The sequence below is a fragment of the Schistosoma haematobium genome, chromosome 6, assembly GCF_000699445.3.
Source record: "Schistosoma haematobium chromosome 6, whole genome shotgun sequence".
NCBI classification, from domain to species: domain Eukaryota; kingdom Metazoa; phylum Platyhelminthes; class Trematoda; order Strigeidida; family Schistosomatidae; genus Schistosoma; species Schistosoma haematobium.
In genome coordinates, this window is record NC_067201.1 from 23202786 (window position 1) to 23228192 (window position 25407).

The following is a 25407-nucleotide window of genomic DNA, read 5'->3' on the forward strand; positions in this document are numbered from 1 at the left end:
CAACCTTCGCCTTCTGATTAACTTGGCACGTGTTTCTTTGTAGCGGTGTTCATAGTCAATTTCGACTCGACGCCACGCTACAATCTAGCGCTTTCTGAGCTTTCTTATAATCCTTTTACTTAAAACAGGGATTTTCGCCATATTACTCTGATTTAAGACCTCTATCCGTCTCCCTCGTAATTATACTATAAATACTGGTGGCAACGTTATTACTGTACATGCTACTCAACAGACCTACAACCACTACTGTTCTTATGAGAGTAATGATTATAATGACAATAATAATAATAATTGTTATAGAAAATCTGCCTCATTTTTACTCTTGTCACATACACTCACCCTTCTGTCTATGAACTTTAATTTATTTATTCTCTTGTTCAACTTATTGATGGTATTTTTTCACCCTAATTTTTACTCAACTGCGTTCTAATTTCAGACTTTTCACTTTTCAACCAACCATTCTCCTGACCTGTAACGCGATTTGCTATGGCTTGAGCGGCTGTACTGTCTCACAAAAATGAGTCTACTTAGTCACGATGTGTCAAGCAATAAGTGCCTGTTGAGTTCACTAAGATAATTGCAACTGAGTGGTTGGAATACTTTCAGTGAGCGCTACCAAGGCCCTGTAATCGTGCCGCAACAACAGAAACGGAACAAAATATGATCATCCGATCCATAATAGCTTCTTATAAAAAAATTTCAGATACAAGCTGGTTATGAACAACAAGTTTTACATGACGGTCATTATGACAACGCGTCGCACATATTTGAATATTTAACTGAACATCAAGGTACTTTGTGGACGGAAAACAGTGAACGAAATTGAATACCAGGATCTTGTTATGCAGGCACGGACTGGCGGGTAAGCCACGGATTTTTAAAATTTTGGACTTTTGCTATTAGATACATGCATTAATCTCATCCATTGTCCACAGACTCGTGAATTGTTTTTTCACATTATTTTGTCATGAAGAACGTAATATTCTTATGAGATTTATGACTTAAGAGCTATAGGATTTTCGAAGGTAAACGATTTAAAGGGTTTGCTCAAAAAACAGTTTATTTTTCACACATAATGTGTTTCAGTATGTTTTTAACCCGACATATTAACCGAAATGCTGAATGAATATTTAGTGAAATATGGTCATTCAAGATGTTTGACCAATACCTTTGTGTAGTCCTTTTCTGTTTCGGCTTTGATAACATTTGGTGGTTAATAACAAAGTTTCATAGACTGTAAGATTGGTTTCATACAGTGTAATGAAGTTTGTTAAATTCCCGATTACTGCTTATACTCTTACTACCTCTAGCACTATGGGATTTGAATCGACAACTGCATCTCTGTGCTAATGTGGTATGGTAACTCGAACTGATGTACGTACGTACGAATTTCTACGTTGTTACTGACTGACTTGGATTTTCATTGTTCATCATCTGGTAGGTAGACGATAATTCACCAAACTAATTGTAAGTCTTCTTAACTTGTTAACAGATAGACAATAAATAAAACTCATCTTAAAGGTTTTATTTTTTGTACTAACAGTTTGGACATAGAGGCGCAATCTGACATGAATATTTCGAGAGAGTGGTCATCGGACCAAAAATAATTGATGAAAGCTAAGTTAATCAGCCACAGAAACTCAGATTTCACTTTTTCATCCGTAACTGATGATGTAACGTAGGGATAAAGTTTTATAGGTTCTTTTATCTCAGAACCTCCAACTACGTTTACCACTTTACCTGTGCATGCCAAAGCGTATACATTAGAAGGGTAGATATAAGAGCAGATATCCGCATTTCCATGTATGCCTAAAGAATTTAAGAACGAGAGGAGCAACGGCTGCAAGTGGAACAATAGGTCATCATTTAATCAATAATAGGCGCAATATTGATATTGTTCGATCCTTTAAAACCTTCAGCGAACAAAACAATGCAGCGTTTATACGATATGCCGAATCAGTAACAGTTAAAAATTCAAACCTGATAAATGTTGTCAAAAAGAGACACTAATAAACTTTCCATTACCTTGATAAATCCATAGACTTGAATAACACCGTCCAAAATTGTTAATTATTAGTGTTTGTCTCGTTATACAATCTTTGATAAGCTATTTCTTATCATTCATTCATCGGTTTTTGTCACCCGCTCAATTCTTCAGACTTATGTAAACTCTTCTTATGTTGTATAATTATTACGGAAGCCTCAATTATGAATTGTAGAGGCTTACTACCTCACTGATCTAAATCTTTCATACACATTTTCAAGTGATTTAAAATTTAAGCAAACTATTTACGAGTTCCATAATCATTACACAGTCCATCTTGTCTGCTTTTAGCCGCCTCACCTCACTGATTTCGAATCTCATCTTTAAATGGCCCTACGTATATTCATTCACAGATATATGTTTATTATGAATAATCTTTGTTGTTCTAGTTCTTTCCGTCGCCAATGTTGATTGCTTCATATGATTTCTTATATCAGTGTTACATTTCTATATATGTACGGTTGTAAGCAGCTGATGGGAAACCATGAAATATAATCGATTCGTATTATTCTGTTTTGACTGTTGTTTTATTCTTTATTAAAATTTGTAAAAAGACAGTTGGATGAGGTAAGAAATACTTACCATAAATTTTTCTAAAGTTAAAGTTGTACAAGATATGTTTTGGCATCATATAGCCGAAAAATATCTTAGGTTTACTGAAAGGAATGTTGTCTTTTATGCCTATTATAACGAAACGAATGTTGTAACAGTTAAAGGCTGGTTTTTTGAACTATTTTTAATTTTACTTTTGTTCAGTAATTACTGAATAACTAGATTTCTATGTATTTACATTCAATTTATTGCAAGCATGTTGTTAACTCCCTAACTGTTGCTATATAAATTACTATTCCTAATTTGTTCCCAGTCTATTACTCACAGTCTCTCCTGATCACAGATGATCTTGGCCTGTTTATGTATAAATAGTAATTTCCATATTATTGTCTAATGTGGTTTGGTATGTCTGTGTATACAACACATCTGTTTGGAACGTAAATATTTTTGAGGGGGTTGCTACTTTGGGATGTATCTAGGATAAGTCACGTCAGTTGAGTTAAACCGAGTGAATTATTACACCTGGACCTTCAATGTGTGTCTCAGAGACACATCGTACACCAAAGCAACGAAATTCCATCAATAACACTATTAATTTAATTAAGTTAGCCAAATAAATTCATAATCAACTCCATAACTAAGTGTCGATCAAAACCAGTCTCTGTATATGTAAGGGACATCCGGCTAATCTTAGTTCACGATTGTCCTCCCCTGATTGAAGTGTATATTTTACGCACTCTTAGTTGGTGATGAGACGTCCAGATAAAAGAAGCAGCAGTTCGATGGTTGAATCACCTTACATTTGATAATAATATCACAAGCTCTTAAATAAATAAACATATGGCTAGAAAAAGGGTCCATAGTCTGTACTCGGTCATTGAGTTTAGTGAAATCAGTGCAGTAAATCAAGCAAGCAAGATGTCACTTTCGTAGTTCACTAATTACTAGTTATTGTGCTGAATGCCCCATAAAATGTCACACAATATATTTATGTGAAACGTTTTATGTAACTGCTCAATTTTTCTACGTTTCTTCTTTATTCGTCTTCTTCAAAACAGTGCTTTTCTATGAGTTCAAAACTATACGATTTCCAAATCTCAGAATTTATATAAAGCCTAATGACAACGGAAACACTGAAAGAGGAGGATATCGGTAATTGCGAATACAGTGAAAAGATATCTGAGGAAAAGGTAAGTTGTCAGTCAAAAACAATAATAATAATAATAACTTGAAAGACATAGCCAAGCCAAAATATCATAAAAGCAATGCCGAAAGTATTAGGCAAAATTTATAAGCCATTTAGGTTTTATTGTTTTCGTGCTACCCTAATTTCAAGTTTTTATTTCAATTGTAAACTGTTGCTATAGCATTTTCTACTCATAAACTAGAATTGGTTATTTATGTACCCAGTACTCTGTTTTTCTCATCATTATTGCTGTTGTTCAGTGTTAGTACCGTTACTCACTAGGTTTTTTTGCGTCGTCTAGTCTTATATATATATATATATAATCTTGGACTGACGATCATTTGTCTCGAGTTCTTCCTCTTTGTTTGGGATTAGATAGTATTGGGCCAACCGTCAAGCACAGAGTATCAGTCACTTTTTGCGTATCGGTTGCTTAAAGTCATCTATGCGTATTAGTCAATTGTAGGACATTACAGAAATGATCCTAAAAGTATGTTATGGGGATCTTTCTTTCAATATTGTTTGAGTGCAGATGAACTCAAATTTAGAAACAAATTTAAAACAGACTTGATCTTAACCTTTAATAATCCTCACTTGTCATATTATCTGTTTGATAATCTATAAGTTTTGTTGAGCTTATATTTCGCGAAAAATCAATTTCTTATCAAGCCAATTGAGCAAATGTTAAAACATTGCCGGTTATATTTGAGATAATGTTCCTTTCACATATTGATCTCTGAAAACATCGGTTCACCCACACATCTTTATATGTTCAGCGCCATAATATTCTAGGTTAAACACGTTGAATAATTACAACAAGCGATTAATTTTATCGCCTCATCGGTCAGTCAGTTATATGCGTCAGAGAGGTACTTAAAGTACCATGGTGTCGTCCTGATTATCAAAAGTAATGGACTGATATTTGATGGTTTGAGGGAACTAACGGGAAGCTATGGACTAAAGTTTCTACAGTATTTAAAGAACTGATCTATCCTTTATAAGGCTTCCTGATGACTATTGATTTCGATCATCCAGTGTTTTTTGTGTATAAGAAACTTGTTGAAATACCCTGTGCTGAGAATTCTATATTGTACCAAAATATAATATTGAGTAAAGCCATTACCAACAATAATAATAATTCAGGTTACCCTGTCATATCAGCACAGAAAAATGAAATTATGGAGACAGGTGCTTGATTAATAGAAGTATTAATAACATCAGTAATAGCAGAGAAGACTAGATGTTCATAGTATCATTCAAGAAAGAATAAGTTTGCGGTAATTTTAAAAATTTAACATCAATGGAAAGACAAAGGATAAATACATCTGAGCCATTTAATTTCATGGTTATTTAAACTCATAAACATTAGTCCAAGGAGGCATCAAACAGATATGCACCACACTGAGTCATTTGGTCTGTGTGAGGGCTGTGATACTGTTCGGGTACCGAAACCGAAGCACGTGGTTTTCTTAGGGGGTCACACCTGGAGCCTTCGACCTAAAGGTCTGATCCACAAGACAGTGGAGCATCGTAAGGAGATGCAGTCTCATGGTTTTTGGTGACCAATTGTTGATTCACACGCCATTTGTTCCTTCAGGATACTGTAGCCCATGTGCACCATTGCTTTGTAATGAGGGTTTTCCAACTCCCCTAAGTGGATTCTCCATATCCACCAGTTACATAATGTATGACTCCTGGAAGAATGAATACATTAGACAGTAATTTACTCTGTAACATTCTGTAGAAATGAGATAGAAATCTTAAAATTTTAGAACCAATCCATATAGTCCATTAATTATCGTTTAAAGTTCTTATCATTTATCTGCTTATCCAAGAGACTGATCATTTAATGGTTATGAACTATTTACATGATTATTGCTATAAAACTGTTTATACAAGTTTTTGTTTATAAGATTAACATGTACAAATGTATATATTCTGATTGGTTACTCAGGGTCACAAGATTAATCAGCGTTGACATGTCCTTTTGTTTTACATAGCCATTCTCGGCCTACTTGAATATCTAGGCTATTTGATCCTTCTTTTTAGATATTTCGACACATTATCTGTTTTTGTTTGTTATAACATATCGTTATGCCTATTATTCCCAAAACCTATTAAGTTGGATTTACGAAAGGTGTGCAACCTTCCGCTGTACAGGTTAGAGAAAAGCCCAATCAGAGACATAGTGGTTGCTGGTAATGTGAAGTGAAAAGTATGTGCATTATTTAGATGTCGATTGACTGAACTGTTAACTTCCAACTGGCGACCATTCGATATCTTAATCAAATAGGGTTTTGTGGATATTAGAGTAATTTAATAATTGAATTCATGAGTTAATTGAAGCTAGATCACCATGAAAACCCTTGAAGCACTGAACGACCGTTCCGTCTTAGCATAGAACTCCTCACTAGTGTGTATTCATGATCCCATCTCGCGAGATTCGGACCCAGAACCTGTCGATCTCGTGTGCAAACACTTAACCTCTAGATCACAGAGCGAGCACCAAGCGGTGTTAATATCTAACTTCAACCAATTCACGAAATCGCATCACCATCCAACATTGTCTTAAATGAATTACTATCTCATAACAGACCCAGTTGAACTCCATTGGTCACTGTTTCTCATTAGAACTCTTGAAAATAACTCTTGGAGACAGTCACTAATGAGCATATGATGATTATAATCAAACAGGGGTTTTCTAGTAATTTAATAATTGAATTCATGAGTTAATTGAAGCTAAACCATCATAGAAAACCGTTTCATCCTAGTATGGAACTCCTCAGCAGTGTGTATTCACATTCCCACCTCTTAAGATTCCAACCCAAAAACCTATTGATTTTGTCCGCGAACACTTAACCTCTAGATCATACAGCTAATACCCAACAATGTTAATATCTAACTTCAATCAATCTACTATCTTACAACAGATCCAATTATCATCAGGATCAACTAAGAAATAAAAAAAGTCAGTCAGTCAGTCAGTCAGCTACAACATAGGACCAGGCACATATATGCATCGGTCCAAGTTGCTATACCTCATTAGCAAAACAAGATGAACACCAACTTCATAGAAGTAGTCACTTCAACAGTAATAACATATAGAAGAAAGATTGTGTATTAGGATATAATACAGGAAGGAAGAATTAGTTGGTAGAAAGAAAGATATGAAGCGATTTTAATCTCTTAGTTTAAGGGAAGACAGAGAGTGTATACACCTGCGCCATTATGATGGATTCTGAGCCTTGTCACTCAGAGTCTCCAACCATTGGTTACGATAGTCACGCGAACCCCAACCAAGTAGTCTGCATCTACCAACATAGCTCAGACTAGAAGTTAGTGGCTTCAAGGATTGATGTGACGTTTTTTGTTTGGCCACCCCTAACTTTATTCCATCCGTCTCTAACACTAGTCAGCATTGTGAATCGTGGTAATCAGTGTTTAGGTATATGTAACACGTAACCCAACCATCTTATTCGATGAAGATTCACAACCTCATCAACTGATTTATCGTCATTCCCTAACACCCTGAATGTAACCTCACTTTTACTTACCCAATGATCCCATCAGATGTGAGCAATATTTCTAAGGCATTTGTGGTCAAAGAAAGGAAAAAAATGTTCAAATACTTAATGGTATATGAATACTATATTATATCAAAGGCACTAATAATAATAATAACCTATTTCTTTTCTTAGATCTCAATTGAAGATACCGATGATGATGATGATTATAAATTAACTTTAAAAAATCTTTGGGGTACAGATATAGCTAATTATTTTTTAAATCCAAATTTTCAAAAAACCACAAAAATTAAATCAATTACCAATCAATCAATTGCAAATCAATCAATAAATGATAATCTTTTCATTGGCGGTTATCCAAATGGTATGTTACATGGTGCTCGTATACCATTTCATTATAAATTAAAATCATGGTTATTTGATTTAAAACAAATTAATATGAATCAATCAATTGATAATCGAAAATCCATAAAATCGATCAAATCAATGAAATCAATGAAATCAATAAAATGTCCTATTATTTCTCATTTACCAACTAGAACAAATAGTATATTTAATTTAATTGATTTATTAAAATATCATATAGGAACAAATTATAGTGCACAATATTTATGGAATTTATTAAGATATAAATCATATGAACAATTAATTAATTATGAAAAACAATTAACTAATGAAGAACAAATTACATATAGTGCATTTACACATGATTATGTATTAAAGGGAAAAGAAAAGGTAAACTATGAAGGAGTTTTGTTTTTATTTTTTTTTTGTATTAAATTGTACAGAGATGAACTAATCATGAACTTTGCCTGGAAACATGCCTCTCTCCCCCCCTCCCCTACTATGAGGCTTCTGCTAATCCTAAGTCCGAATAAAGAGGAGGAGGAGGAGGGTTAGGCATAAGGTTAGCGATCTCATCTTATAGAAAAGTAATTTGCTATTTAAAAGAAAAAAAATGCTAAAAAATAATGAAATTCATTAGCTTGTAAATAGAAGATTTAATGTATACGTACCTGTAAATGCTACGTGTATACAAACATTGACAGGAAAGTCCTACTCATTGTCTTTTCTCACAGTGAGGGTGTTATTTACGAAATTGACGTCTAGAAGATCGAAGGAATGAAAATGAGAACAGTGAATAATTAGTGTTGAAACAAAAGAACAATGAAGTCTGAGACAATTGATTGATATTTTGCAAATGAAGTATTCATTGTATGGTTGAGAGTTTTTTCAATGAGATTTTGTAACCAAATATATTCGATTGTCTCCACTTGTCTTCTCTTTCACTATAATACCAGGTAAGGATAGATTTTGTCTTTCTTCCCTTAAGAGTATTTCAGTTACCAGTCGAACTCACACACTGGAAGTCTCATCATTGAACTAAGCAACCTATTGAGTCAAGGTTTTAAACAAGATTAAGGTAGCTTTTTGCTACTATTTTAAGGGATTTTTGAGTATTATACAAAAGTAATTCTATTGTTGATTATGGATGATATTCAAATTTTGCCCAAAAAACAGAAAATTTATATACTCGATTCTAATTGGCTTGTCTTCATTAATAATCTGATTAGGAATTAACTCATACCTGGTTCATTTCTATTCTCTACTTTGTAAATAGTACCATTTCGTCCCGAAGGTTTCTTACTTCAATTGATAATCGAACATTAAATAACAAACCAATGTAAATAGTTCAGATTATGATGTTTATTGTAACTACATTTTAACACCAGTTCATATTCTCAAATATCCGTAAACTTTAAACGTTTCAATACAAAAATATAGATAAATTCAACTTAGCATTTAATAACATACAAACTAGAGATAACTAGGTTACAAGATACTATTATTATTATTTATTATGTGAACACATAAATATTGGAACAAAGTGGCACCGAATACATATGTACTGCACAAATCACTTGATTTGTGCGTGGACTGTGATATTGCCCGAGTGCTTAGACCGAAACAGGTGGTTTTCTCAGCGGTTCACGCAAGAAGCCTACGACTTAAACGTCTGATCCACAAGGCAGTGGAGCAACGTCAGGAGATGTAGTCACATGGTAGCTGGTCATCAACAATTGGTTCATACGTCATTTGGTCCTTTAGGATCCTGAAGTCCATGTGCACCATTGGTTTGTAATGAGGGTTTTCCAACTCACCTAGGTGAACGCTCCATGTCTACCAACCCAGTTAAAGCCTTGAACATCCGCTTTTCGTCCTCTCAATTTCATGAAGAAAACCCGTGGTGCGAGAAGGCAGTGAGTAGGACTTCCCAGACAGAAGCTGTATACGCGTGGCTATGTGAGAGCATTTCGAGAGGGAGAGCGGACTCTCCCTACTCTCGGCCGTATCAAGGTATATGCGAGCAAAAACAGGGACGAAACTAAGTGCTATTACCATACAAACTTGTCATTAAATGTCGAGCGCTTAACATTCTAATAATTGATTTGGAACCTAGTAGTTTACATCGATAACCTTAATCAATCATTGATGTCACACTTCTATCTTCGATATCATTGGTGAGATTTATCTCATATTTGGAATTACTGAACCTTACTGATCATGGCTTCTGTCTAGAATATGGGGAATTATCGCTCGCAGTAATCCACTGATAAGCACTTGATGAGTCTTTAGTATCGGACAGCTATTATTTTAATTTAATAGTTGAACTCACGAGTCGATTGAAGCTAGACCACCATAGAAAATCTGGAAGTACTGGAAAGCCGCTTCATCCTAGTATTGCACTCCTCAGCGGTGTGCATCCACGATCCTACCTCTCAAGATTTGAGCCCAGACGCAGACGCCTAACCTCTAGACCACTGAGTCGGCCGGCATCCATCGGTGTTAATATCTAACTTCAACCAATCCACCCGACCGTTGTTGCTACCTTGACATGATGGTCGGGCTTGCCTATCATGATTGACAAATCCAGCTATACTGGTTGGAATAATCGTTCCTCAAGGTCTAAGCATGACAGACAGCTCGGTTGAAGAGCGGTAAGACTAAAAGCAGCCGACCAAAGTCCTACTGCTGACTGTACAGAGGTGTGATGGCAGTAAGGTGTTTCTTTTAGACAACCAGCATAACAGCGATGCTACCTTCCCACAAGGGGTTTAGGGTTAGAAAACGTCGACCCTAAAAGTGCACACCTCGCCTTATCCCACAGATATCCATCTCCAGCGATAAGGTTTCAACAATTACAGAGCTAACACGAAAATTACCCACAAAAAGGTCGTGTGTGACCGACCTCAATCAGTTGTCTATTAGGCACTGTGATCACGCTCTCAGGTCACTAATACCACCTTTAACCCAAGTTTCTTTTCAGGTACCTCCAAATGAACCCTTCCACGGTGTAGGCAAACCGGGAAATAATAACCGTCCTCATACCTTTATAACCGCTCAACTAATTCATTGTTTCTTTGTTGTTTTATTCCTTTTATTTTTTCTTTAGCCACCTTTATGTGATTTCATTCGTGAAAATCCATCAAATTCATTAATGAATATCATGAAACAATTAAAATCACCATCAATTGAAAAACAATTACGTAAAATGAATTTATCCGTATCATGGGCTGATAGAAATCAAGATCAATTTCGTATGATCTCATTTCAACAAAATTTAAAAGATGCAATCAAATCCATTGAAAATAATCAGTTCACATCTTCATTATTGAATCATCATCAGCTAAAAATAAAACATGAATTGGATTCGAACTTAAAATTGAATGATCAACAAGTTGATCAATTAATGTCATTCTATCCTACGTTGAAAAATAAACAAAATGAAACATTCATTGATAATGATATTCAACCATTAGAAAAGTAAGTTCATTGTTCTTTTCTAAAGAATTGTCATGTATAGCATTGAGGTATATCGATGCGTTTGAGTGAATAACATCGAAATGTCTTGGTATGATCAAGGGTGGAAAAAGTCAGATCAGATCGATAGCATTCGATCTGTATCAAGCAGGACTTGACACACATGATACTGATCACCACCCAGTGACCAATCAAATGTGATCACCATCTCAAAATGCTCTCTCATGACCACGTGTATACAGCTACTGTCAGGAAAGACCTACTCACTACTTTCTCGCTGCTAGGGCTTTGTTTACGAAATCGCAAGGACGAGGAGAAAATATCCGGCGCTTAACCAGGTTGGCGGATATGAAGGATCCATCTGGGGGAGTTCAAAAAGCCTTTGTACAAACTAATGATGGATGTGGACCCCAGGATCCTGAGGGAACAAATGGCGTGTGGACCTATTGCCAGGCCGTCGGCTACCATGAGACTGCATCTGCTGACGTTGCTCCCCCACTGCCTTGTGGATTAAACCTTTAGGTTGAAGTCTCTGGTTGTGGCCGCCTAAGAAAACCACCTGCTTCTGTCTAGGCACCCGGGTAGTACCACAGCTCACACACAAATCAAGTGACTTGTGTGGTGTATATATATTCGGTGCCACTTTATACCAATATTTATGTGTTCAAATAAATAAAATCTTGGATAACTCTAAAGGCAACTTTGATATAACCTGAATAAACGTCAGGCAATCATGATTTAACTTCTATAAATGAAATGATTATTTCGAAATAATAAAAACAACGGGTTAATTATAAAGGATGTATAGTTTTACACTGTTGGCTTTCTAACGTTATTATCTTAAATGTAACACTACCAACTTTAAAACTCATAAAACAACCTCGAAGTCTCTGTATGTTACTTCCAAACCACAATTAAGTTAAGTGATTTAGATCTATAGTCTAACATTTTGTGAATGACCTACCGTGGTATATGCTACTGATGTCGACAGATATAAGTATTATATGTGTCATTAATGGAAAGTGAAATACCTCGAAGGAAAGAGAACGAGAACAGAGAATGATTAGTGTTGAAACGAAAGAAAAATGAAGTCTGAGACAATTAATTGACATTTTGCAAATGAAGTATCTACTGAATAGGTCTGAGATTTTACTAAATGATTATTTAACTTTCTATTAAAATACACTTATGTTCTCGTTCACCACATTTGATGTCACTGCCAACCAGGAAATGGAAGGGTGCTGTTCTGTGAATGGCATTGCAGACCTGGAGCTGAGGTCCATAAATTCCTAAACCACTCTTTCATTCACACATTTCCGCTCACTTGATCCTCTTAAACTATGTTTAACTCTTCAAATTCTATTCAGTTCTTACGTAACCCATCTTATCAGTTTTTTAATTCCATGAATCCTTCATTACCTCTAAAATTATCACACAATTGATCTTATCAGTCTCTGAACTCGATAGACTCAACTACTTCACTGGCGATCATCAGTTTAGGCTCTGAGTCAGGTCAGTCTAGAAGTAATATTTCACATTTAGAGGGAGAGAACTATATCCGACTGAAGGATTGTTTATTATTGTCTCTTTCAAGTAGCCTGAAAGGTCATGGTTTACATCTTATCAGTATACGGTTGTGGAGATTATTAAGTTTCTTTTATTGAGATCATGAACCGATTGATGTTAGACCACCATTGAAAACCTGGAAGCACCAGACGGCCGTTTCGTCCTATTGTGGGACTACTCAGCAGTGCGCATCCACAATCCACGATCATATGTGTCTTATTTTCAAACGAAAATAATGTGAATTAGATATAACTGATTGTAATTGATTGAAATTATGATAATCAATCAGCTAGTTTTATATTCTAAATGTTTGAAGATGAACAATAAGAAGTCCTACACCAAAGTATCAGGGTAGTTGGCACTTGTCAACATGGCAAATCTATAATCTTACAGGAACTCACGTTTCCTGTGGGATTTAACCTGGCGTCATCTAGCTTCACAAAATTATGGGACGCTATTTGGATTAAGATAAGAGTGAGATGTGGATGATACTCAATCTCATGTTTTTCCGTTTCTTAGTTGTGGTCTTTTTTCATTGATTTCATTAAAGTTGATGGAGTTTTGTTCTTTGAGCTGGATAGTTTGGTCGTGGGACCTTCATCGTTCTTCTGAATGGCATCATCAACACAAACTCCAGTTATAAGTGAAATGTTCGAATTTCTCCACATTTGTGTTATAACTTGTGAATCTGTGTGCCTTGTATATTGGATAACTCAACGATACCGCCAATCAGAGAGTAGCGAATTATCGATCGAACCAGTGACGCGTAAAACACGTGCGAGCAGCCTAGAGTCCCGGTCGGTCCTGCTTTCCGCCTAGCCCAACCAGTTAATTCCAGAACACCAATCTCAGCCTATGCAATATGAATCATGTATTTCAAACATACTCTGTTTATATATCAATCAAACAGACCACAACGTACCATAAAATAGAAAATAACATTTGTACAATATTTGGCCAAAAGTGGCTGTGAATAAGGGAGATAGTAATTATTAGACAGGCCATAACTCAAGAATGGTAAATCGTATAATAATAGTTCATAGGTCAAAATGAAACTCATAATAAGAGGGACATGAATATGAACAGTTTAGTTGTTTAACAATTATACGATAAAAATATACTCATAGTATTGGTCCATAAATGGATGCCAAAAGTTACCATTCATTATTCTTACCGGCATATAACAATTTGGTTTACAGCTTGTCCTGTAGACCCCGATGTTGATTGGTTATTATCGACCTTTAACCTGTCATCGCTTACTTCTTAGTTTTGGCTGTATCTCCCATTGGTCTGACTTTTAGTCCTATGTTTGTCCATAATTTTTCTGATCCAACAAGTAACAACGAGCATAAAACCCAGATGCAGAGTTTTGTGTTGGTTATCTACAATCACTTCGTATCTATGAATAGAATGTGTTATTTAGAGTAATTTAGATTGATGATTCCATTGTAACTTGATTGTTCAAGTCCTATGATCACTCACTAAAATGCACGTGAGTTATACACACAATATATACGAGTTCAGTCAATTGTAACTTATCATCATTTGAATCAATGAACAAACTGTTATATTCCGATAAGAATAATGAATGGTAACTTTTGGGATCCACTTATGAATCAATACTATGAGTATATTTTTATCATAAAATTATTATGTAACTAAGCTGTTCATATTCATGTCGCTCTTATTATAAGCTTTTAATTTGACCCATAGACTATTATTATACGATCTACCATTCTTGAATTATTCCCTGTCTTTTTGGTGGAGTTTTGTTCTCTGAGCTGGATGGTTTGGTCGTGGAGCTTTCATCGTTCTTCTGAACGACATCATCAGCACAAACTTCAGATAGAAGTGAAGTGTTCAAATTTCTCTATATGTGTTTCACAGCTTGTTCTGTGCACCTCGATGTTGATTGGTTCTTATTGACCTTAAATTTACCATTGTTTACTTCTTTGTTTTGGTTGTGTCTCCCATTGGTTTGATTTTTGTTCCTATATTTATGCATGATTTTCCTGATTGGTTGATAAATTGGATTGATTTCAATGTTTGTTGATTGCTGATTGACCTGAGTGCCAGGCTTCTAAAAATTCTCTGGTGTTTTTGGAGTTTCCTCTGTCTAAGATTTCCACATTTTTCCAATCGAATGAGTGTCCGCAGTTGTCCACGTGTATTGATATAAGTGAGGAGATATCATGGCATTTGACTGCTAACTGATGTTCGTGTAGGCGAAGGTGAAAGGGGCGTCCGTTTTGTCCGATGTAGTGTTTTTCGCAGTTGACACAATTTATTTTGTAGATGATGTTTGGTTTGTTTTCCTTTGTTATTTCATTTTATCTTGGTTTGCATAGGATTGATTGTAGTGATTTTGTCGGTTTGTGTGCTACACCTATTCCGAAGGGTTTCACCAGTCTTGTTGCGGTTTCTGATATTCCTTGTATATATGGTAGGGTGATCCTTTTGTTGATTTTTGTGCTTGACTTGAGTTCTAACGCTGCGTGCGGTTGGTACTTTTTGATGAAGTTGATTGGGTAGCCGTTCTTCTGAAATACATCCTTCAGGTATTTCTCTTCATTTCTTCGTGCTGCCAGTGTGCTGCAGTGTGTTCTGGCCCTCTTGAACAAATTGTGTACGCAGTTGATTTTGTGAGCTATTGGGTTGTTGCTATTGTAGTTGAGAATTTGATCTGTATGGGTCGGTTTCCTATATACTTGAGTTTCCAGTTTTCCTGTGTCGGTTCTAGTGATCAATATATCCAATAATGCTCGTTTGTTGTTTGACTCCTGTTCCATGGTGAAAGCTCCACGACTAAACCATCCAGCTCAGAGAACAAAACTCCACCAAAATCATCCACCTGAGCTACAAATCTTCTCCACTATTCCCTGTCTATTAATCACTACCTCCCTCACTCAGAGCCACTTTTGGCCACATTTTGTACAAATGTTGTTTCATATTTTATGGTATGTTGTGGTCTGTTTGATTGGTATATAAACAGAGTATGTTTGAAATAAATGATTCATATTGCATAGGCTGAGATTGGTGTTCTGGACTTATCTGGCTGGGCTTGGCGGAAATCATGGCCAATCAGAATTCTAGACTGCTCGCACGTGTTTACGCGTCTTTGATTCGATCGATACATCACTGCTCTGTAATCGGCGATCACAAGTTATAACACAAACTTCTTAATACACTTTCTTTTTATTGATTATCAATAGTTCATCATTTCTACAATATATAAGATGATATATCATTTGAATGAGCATTGTACTTTTAAATCTAATACAATGAGAGATTTGGTAATATAAATCACATTGAATATTGCATTCAAGTCTTGAATATGAGTCAAATATCTAAATTAGCATCTTATTAAATGTTGTAAACTGACTAGAATTGAAAGTTCGGATTGACTGATTCCAAATCAACAATGGGCTGATTCTATTGTCATTCAGAAATTTGAAACTGACAGTTCAAACTAACAGATTTAATCTAATCTGATGCAAGTTAATGATGAGAATTGTCATCATATAACAAAACAATCTAAATGTGGATAAAGCTAACTTATCATAATTTTTATGAAGTAAATCTTCATTAGTTTTTGTTCACATATCTATCGGACAAAGACTCTGTGACCAATGACCAATAAGCTAGCTAATGAAGTTGTTAGGAATCGGGTACTAGGTAAGGATGGCAAATCAATTGATGAAGTAGTGAAACTTCATCTGTTGAGATGGCTGGGACATGTGTTACGTGTTCTCAACCATCGACCACCTCAACGTGCGATGTTTTATGGTGAAGGAGTAGGTTGGAAGAAAGCTAGGGGCAGCCAAACCAAAACATGAAACAAATCCATGAAGTTATTGATAAATGGACTTAGCCACTTTGGTAAGTGTAGACTACCCGGTTGGGATCCGCGAGATGTTAGCAACCGATGGTTAGAGACCTTGAATGACATGGCTCGAAATCATTTGCAATAGCGGAGGTGCATCCACTCTATGTGTTCTCCCAAATTCTAATCTTCTGGATTCTTCATGTCCGTTTTCTTTTTCTCTTTCCAAATTTATTTCACTGGATCATACTCCTTGGATAATGTCCTCGAACCCTAATCTTTTGATTAGTGCTTATACTTTTACTACCTCAAGTACTATGGGATTTGAATCAATAACTGTATGTCTGTGCTAATTTGGTATGGCAACTTGAACAGATGTACGTATGTACAAAGTTCTACTTTGTTGCTGACTAACTTAATAAACCTATTCAGTTAGTTCTGTAAAACGATACAATGGACATTCTCTTTTTAACTTCTCAGACTGTACATACAAATAAATATATGCACACATGTTGTTCAAAGTGAGAAAAATAACAACAACTAATAGATGTTGAAGATTAGCAAACTGAAAAACTAATCATTCAGATATTTTTAAGCAAAACAACATTTAAATGGTTGGTTTCATGAGTTAATTGAAGCTAGACCACACTGAACAGCCGTTTCGTCCTAGAATGGGACTTCTCAACAGTGCTCATATAATATTCAGGTTTTACATGGTGGTTTAACTTCGATCGACTCATGTACTCAGTTATTAAACTACTATAATATCCACAAAACCCCTTTCTCATTACTTACTTACTTACTTACGCCCGCTACTCCCAATGGAGCATAGGCCACCCATTGTCCTAGGCCTTCCTTTCCAGTTCTATCCAATTTTTGTTCATTTTCCTCATGTTTGTCTCCATTTCTCGGCATAATTTGTCCTTTGGTCTTCTACTTCTCTTTTGACCTTGAGGATTCCAAGTGAGGGTTTGCCTTGTGATGCAGTTGGCTGCTTTCCTCAATGTGTATCTTATCCACTTCCAGCACTTCTTCCTGATTTCCTCCCCCGCTAGGATCTGGTTTATTCTGTCACGGTAGATTGTTGCTGATAGTGTCTGACCAATGGATCTAAAGCATTTTGCGTAGACAATTGTTACTAAACATTTGTATCTTTTGGATGGTGGCTTTCGTAGTTCTCCAAGTTTCCGTCCCATGCAGTAGAGAATATCTAAATGACCAAAAAAACAGGGGTGAGGAAACTTTCTCAATTAATAATCAATTACTTATAAGTAGTATAGTATGTTACACGAATTAAACACATGTTACTGATCAAGAAAGTTTATTTTCACATATAAATCTATACAGTTACTTTCCAGACTACTCTAAAATACAAGATTCCATCAAGAAAGTATCAAAATTACCTAATAGTGAAACTATGACAAAGAAGTCGACCAAATCATTTGATCATTTATCATTTTGGCATGCAAATCAATCAATCAAGTCTCCAAATAAAACTGAAATACAATATCAGTAAGTTATTTAACTAATAAAATCAGTTAAAATAACGTTCAATGAAGGAGTAAATTTGTGGTCAAATCATTTATTTCTCAACCTTTAGGTTCGAGTCCCGCATACGAGATCGTAGATGTGCATTGTTAAAGAATCTCACACTAGGACGAAACCGCCATCTACTACTTACAAGTTTTAAATGGTGATCAAACATTGATCCATTGATGATATCAGTTTAAACTCAACAACCTTCACAACTTTATACTGATAATGATTTTTATCTTCAATAGGTCCCCATTTACACATCTACATCGATAAGGATAATCAGTTAGTTTCACGAACCCTTAGATGTAAGATTATAAATTTGATTTGAGTAAACGTTATATTTAGAGCTCAGATTCTTACTACGCCGCGTATAACTTGAGCACTCGACGCTAGAAAACTCCCAAGTGGCGAATGAGAGGACGGAAGACAAGTGAAATGAATGTTATTGCAAACAGGGTCAATTATGATACAAAACTGTCAGGTATTTATAGATTTTAGTAAAAACGAAATCATTATTATAGCTATCCAATAGAGAAGCTACACGTCGTGATTCTGTAATATTCTTCCAAAAGATGAATAAATGGAATATCTTCGGCTCTTTCTGTGCTTCTTAGAGCTTTCTCGAGTTCCCCTGTGGACTGTCCTCACAGAAAATAAACTAAGCATTCGGTAGATCAATTAAATTCTTTGATAGTTGAATACCGAATTAGTATTTATAAGTGAAATATGATAGATTTTATTCGAAGGGAATTCATAAGTCGATTTAAACTAGACTACCATTGAAAACTTGGAATCACTGGACGACCATTTCGTCCTAGTACAATTTATTCAGATCACACACCAGTATGCGTCGAACATCATATCAAACCCTTCATTGATGATATCTTCTAACCAACAGACTGATTATGTTATAAATTGTGACCGCCAATTAGAGAGCAGTGACTTATCGGTCGGATCAATGACGCGTAAACCCATATGAGCAGCCTAGAGTTTTGATTAGCCCTGCTTTCAGCCTAGCCCAGCCAGTTAAATCGAGAACACCAATTCGAGCTTCTGAGATATGAATCATTGTAGATCATCTACGTAGTGTTTTCTTTTTTCTTTCTTATCTCTATTCAGATCTATAAACAATAAACAAGAGAAAACTTCATATCAACTTAAATCTTTAAGAAAACCATCTAATATTTCAATATCTACTTCATCAGTTGACAAGAAATTACAACCTCTTTGTTGGTCTGATCTACTTGAAACCAATAAACAAAGAGATTATTCTAAACACATTAGTGGATTATATTCATCATTATCTAATGAGAATTCAAGAAATAATTCAATGGATTGTTCATTTATAAAGAAAACATTATGGAAACCAGCTAAAGCAATTGTATCATAACTTTATAATATCACATTGTCTTCATCATCATCTTCTTCTTCATCGTTGTCAACACTGTCAGGATACTTTAACTTGGTGAATTATCTTTGTTTTTTTTATATTATTCAGAATTCCAAAGATAACAAAGAGTTATTAGAAAAAAATAACACTGAATGGTTGTTTCGTTCTAGTATGGGACTACTAAGCAAAGTGCATATGAAACAGTATCATACAAGGAATTGAAACCAAGACTTATGGTATCGTACATGAATGCTTAAACACTAGACTATTGAGCCGGCGTACATTAGTGTATACATTCCAAATTTTAGTTAGTTCATGATATTGTATGACTGTTTTCGTCCTCGTATTGTGTAAATCTTATTTTCCAACTATTCTAAGTATTGTCACATACTTACTTACTTACGCCTGTTACTCCTCTTGAAAGAACATAGGCCGCTCATCAGCATTCTCCATCCAACACTGTCCTGGGCAATCCTTTTCAGCTCCTTCCAGTAGTTACTCATCCTTCTATTTCCCAACGTAATGTGTTCTTTGGCCTTCCTCTTTTCCACCTTCATTCAGGATTCCAAGTTAGGGCTTGCCTTGTGATGCAGTTTGACGATTTGCGTAGGGTATGTCCTATCCATTTCCATCGTCTTTTCCTAATTTCCTCTTCACCTGGAAGCTGGTTTGTTCTCTCCCACAAAAGGCTGTTGCTGATGGTATCCGGTCAATGGATGTTGAGTATCCTGCGTAGACAGCTATTTATAAATACTTGTACCTTCTTGATGGTGGTTGTTGTAGTTCTCCAAGTTTCAGCTCCTTACAGCAGAACTGCCTTGACGTTGATATTGAAGATTCTGACTCTGATATTGGTTGACAGACAGTTGTTTTGAGTTCCATATGTTGTCCAGTTGTAGGAATTCTGCCCTTGCTTTATCAATTCTCGCCTTTACGTCTGCATCTGAACCTCCTTGTTCATCGATTATGCTTCCCAGGTGCGTGAAATATTCCACATCTTCCATAGTTTCTCCATCAAGTGTGATTGGGTTGGGGTTCTCTGTATTGTATTTGAGGGTCTTGCTCTTTCCTTTGTGTATGTTGAAGCCTATATTTCTTTTATAACCTTATAAAAACGCTGATTGGAAGAATCACCTTCAACATTTTTATGGATCATAAATACATTTTAAAGGAATTATCATAGACTCTTAACAGAATAAATGGTCTTTTTTCTCACCAAATTAACATGAGGTTAAACAATTCAAAGAGCAAATCGATTGTTTACTTATAACAGTTAAATCTGATCACGCCTTTTCGACCAGATGTGCCTCAGTAAGCCCAATGAACTATTTGATTATTCGTGTACTTGCTGTAATTTAAACATTTGATCCACTGTGTAAAATTATATGTGAGTCTGATTGAGCGCATGTCTGCATAGCAATCTTTATGTATTCTTGATTATGATCATGGATCGATCAACGTTAGACCACCATCGAAATTCTGAAAGCACTGGACGGCCGTCTCATCCTAATATAAGACTACTCAGTGAGCATCCACAACACCGCATGAGGAATTCGAACCCAGGTCTTTGGGTCTGGAGCGGTTTTAAACACAGTCAATCAATAACTTACCCACAATCGATTAATACTCATAAAGATATATAGATTTTTTTACAGTCACACACACTCGCTTCCCTATGTGTTTGCTTTCTCCATGATTCCGAAGTTTTACTAATTATTAACAATTTACTATCTCTACAAATAGTGTTCTCACTTTTGAATAATCTCAAGTGAACTCCTAATACTACTAGGAGATTTGACTTGTGTCAAATACACAGTTAACGGGATACTATTTATTGGAGTTAGATGTAGAGGAAATTAGCCTCTATAGGTTAAATACATCTTTGTATATTCAACTAAATGCATATGGATATGAACAAATATGACATAATCTAGTAATTTAACTAATATATATGCACATTTGTGCATCGGTACAAGTTGCCATATCTCATTAGCACAATAAGATGGATACCGAATTTATAGGAGAAGGTAATTCAATAGTGGTAATATATAAAAGAAAGACTGAATATTAGAATATAGTACAGGAAGAAAGAATTAGTACGTAGAGACATATGAAGCGATTTTAATCTCATAGTTTAAGGGAAGACAAAGAGTGTATACACTGACACCATTGTGATCGATTCCGAGTCATATTGCGGTGCGTGCTACTTATATTGATATAAGTAATATATAACGCGAGTTAAAGAACGTAATGTCTGGCAGCAGAAGATGGGGGAAGATCAAGAAAGGAAGAGCGAGAACACAATGGAATTTGTAAGAAACCGCATGAACAATGAAATGTGAGACAGTGGATTGATGTTTGCAACGGCAACAGTCCGGTTTGATATGATGAAATGATATTTTGCAAATTAACGATTTACTATTTGGTTTTTCTATTTTACCAAGAAACTCTGTAATTTTGTGCTAACCGTATATTCGGTTGTCCCTGCCTGCGTTTTGTTCACTACGATATCACCTACAGTGTCCAACCATTGGGTACGATAGTCACACGTACCCCAACCAGGCAGTCTGCATCTACCAACATGGCTCAGACTAGAAGTTAGTGACTTCAAGGATTGGTGCGACGTTTTTTGTTTGGCCACCCCTAACTTTATTCCATCCGTCTCTAACACTAGTCAGCATTGTGAATCGTGGTAATCAGTGTTTAGGTATATGTAACACGTAACCCAACCATCTTATTCGATGAAGATTCACAACCTCATCAACTGATTTATCGTCATTCCCTAACACCCTGAATGTAACCTCACTTTTGCTTACCCAATGATCCCATCAGATGTGAGCAATATTTCTAAGACATCTGTGATCAATTCCCAGTAACTTACAAGTATCTTCTACTCTTAATAGTTATGTTTCACGATCGTAAATAATACTCAATAATCAATTCATATGATTCCTAACTATCTTCTATTGAATAGTTTTACATATTTAACCTACCACAGTTATGATAATGATGATAAATCTTCAAAAAAAAAGAGAAAACTCCCTAGCGCACTAGGTAGTAGACTAGGTAACATGTAGACATCTTATGTTAAAAAGAAAGAAAGAAAAAAGAAAAACACCAGTGACAGTAGGAGTGAGTAGTTAGGCTAAGATTACTAGAAAACAAACGATGGAACTCCTAAATAGAGTTTAAAAAATTTACGGCGTCAGACTGAAAACGAACCAAAACAGACATCCATCTTCATATTAGTTTTGTTATTAATATACTATACTAATATAATAATAGTCTACTATGGAAGAGAAAAAACCAGATTGCAATGGGGGAGGAAATCAGGAAGAAGTACTGGTAGTGTATAGGATACATAATGAAGAAAGCATCCAACTGTGTCATAAGGCAAGCTCTCACTTGGAATCCTTAAGGCCAAAGGAGAAGAGGAAGACCATAGAACACATTACACTGAGAAATGGAAACATATATGAGAAGAATGAACAATGATTGGATAGAAGTAGAAAGGAAGGCAGAGGACAGATTGAATTGTAGAATGATGGTCGGTGGCCTATGCTCCTCCATTGGGGGTAACAAGTGTAAGTAAGTAAGTAAGTAATACAATAATAGGACTGGGGAGCTGCAATTATGAGAACGCGATTAATACACGATACTTAGATTGGAATGCATTATACGAGATATATAAATCACAAACTAAAATAGAAAATTAGAGAATAAGTTAGATAATATTTGATTTAATACTATTAAAGAACTGTCTATACTTGATGAATTCAGAGTAAAAGTTAGTACTAGGAAGAAAGGAATGAACATTCAACTTATTACCTACACTTAGCGCTGCTGGATACTAATAGCAACCTTGTTAGCGGAGATCGGACTAAACCATCCCACTTATGCCTAACCTGGATTATTTGGTGTTCACTCTTCCGAACTTTAAAAATCATGTTGGTCTGCAGGATATACATACGTATGAAGATTAATTGTATGAGTCTCGGCTTGTGTAGTTGTGTAGGTAGGTATATCCAAAAGATATGCATTTGGCTCGCTAATGGGATGTTAACTGAAATATTTACCTTATGTCTAATTAAATCATCAGCCTAAACTATCATGTTAAAGACATAATAAAAAGATATGGTACGATATACTAGAAAGAAGTGACCATTAACATTCCCTGCGAGGGTGGGTAAACTTATGTGCACGTCATGAGATACATGGACGAAAGTCTTTGTACCAGTGATGTGCATGAAGTGTGTAAGAGACAATCAATTGTAGCAAATACGTTTGAAGTAAGCAGTGGTCATCTACTATCCCAAGTGTGTGAATATAACTATAAGTTTTCTATAGGATGAATGAGTGAATACTTATGTGTTACCGGTATGCATGTAGTCTATACTTGCCCCTGGTACGACGCCCGCGCCTTAAGACCTGGGAATCGCAACAATGTCCCCACGAATAAACGTCCACGCGGTGAGTTTGTGAGTCTGGAAAAGAGGATTCTAATCCAGATAACTCAATCAACTTTACTGAATAAGGATTCACTAAATTCAAATGGCTGAAACACCACACTACAAAATGAAATCATATATTTCATAGTTAGCACCTCTCAGTCCATGTTTAACGATCAACCACATCTTACTTTCACTACTAAACGTCGAGTTTTTGTCAAGAACAATTGAATGGCGCCACATTAATTCAATAGCATTATATATACATATCAACAAACTTGATAATGACTATAAGTGATCCAATACTTCTAATTTTGCGTCATGTTGTTTCGTTATCAATCATTTAAAATCAAAAATCAGTATTACAAACGTCATAAGCAAAGATGGACAGCGTATAGCAGTGAAATCCAGGACACGCGTTTCGTCCCATTTGGGACTCTTCGGCTGGATGTACTTGCATCTCAGAATTGATGTTCACTCTAGGACTCAAACGGAATACCGTTCGTTTCAAACGCTATCGCGTTATTCACTTAGATACTGGATCTTGATGGCCACCTGCTTATGCAGTGTGTTGAAGTTTATATTCACTTGTTATTGTTTGCTTGAATCTTTGCATTAGCGTTTAGGACTGTAGTTGATCAGCCTCTTATCGGCATATGTACATTTAGCCGATGAATCCCAAGCAGGACGAAATGCGCATTCCAAATTTCAGTGCTTGCCATCATTCATCTTTGTTTATAGGGTCTGTGACGCAGGGCAATACTGAAGCAGTTCGCACAGGATGCACAGTTGCCAACAAGAGACTGATCAATTGCAGTCCTAAAACAACAGTGGGAAGGTACAAGCAAATAATACCAAGTAACAGTTTATATTGATTGGAATGTAATAAACAGAAGTTTTCTAGAATAAAAAATAAGTAAACAAACATAGAAATGATGAAAGATATTCATGGCATAAGTGGTAAGTAAAGAGTTTATTTTCAAATCGTTATTCTAATTTGTATAGTTAATATCAATGACTGAATTTAGGTAAATAACTATTGAAAAGTAAGAAGCATTGAATAGTTATTTCAACGTAGTACGAGACAACTTTACTATGCTTATACATGATCTCAACAGAGCTCGAACCCGGGACCTTCAGATCACTCAGCGAATATTTAATCTCTAGACTATTGAGTTACTAGAATACAATGGTGTAAACATTTGACTTCAATCAATTCATAGCATTGAGCAACCATCATCGATTAGCTCTGATGGACAATTACTACCTCACTCTCGACATGGTTGAACATCACTGGTCATTAAATGGGATGTGACCCCTTATGAAAACCACTTGCTTCGGTCTAAACACCCGGACAGTATCACAACTCATACATAAATCAAGTGACTTATTCCATAATATTGGGCTATTCAGTTGAAGGTTGTTTATTTCAATTACCTTTACTTATTAGTTATTCTATCTATATTTATATTCTATAATGGAATGAAGTATTCCTTATTTATTCTATTATTTATGT

General features: G+C 35.6%; 1 protein-coding gene across 1 annotated transcript; it reads left to right on the forward strand.

Moving 5' to 3' along the window:
* Nucleotides 1–24303, forward strand: MS3_00008828 (uncharacterized protein). The gene is made up of 6 exons (XM_012943021.3): nt 1–862; nt 3655–3786; nt 7481–8041; nt 10761–11131; nt 17865–18029; nt 19173–24303. The coding sequence occupies exons 2-6, from the start codon at nt 3715–3717 to the stop codon at nt 19441–19443; spliced, it is 1440 nt and encodes a 479-aa protein (XP_012798475.1). The 5' UTR covers nt 1–862; nt 3655–3714; the 3' UTR covers nt 19444–24303.
* Nucleotides 24304–25407: the final 1104 nt, after the last annotated feature.

Bases quoted from the DNA above. Each gene is read 5' to 3' on its own strand.
- MS3_00008828 (XM_012943021.3), top strand. From the start codon at position 3,715: ATGACAACGGAAACACTGAAAGAGGAGGATATCGGTAATTGCGAATAC. The intron at 8,042-10,760 runs GTAAACTATGAA...TTTTTTCTTTAG, and splicing joins TATTAAAGGGAAAAGAAAAG to CCACCTTTATGTGATTTCAT. The intron at 11,132-17,864 runs GTAAGTTCATTG...AAATCTATACAG, and splicing joins GATATTCAACCATTAGAAAA to TTACTTTCCAGACTACTCTA.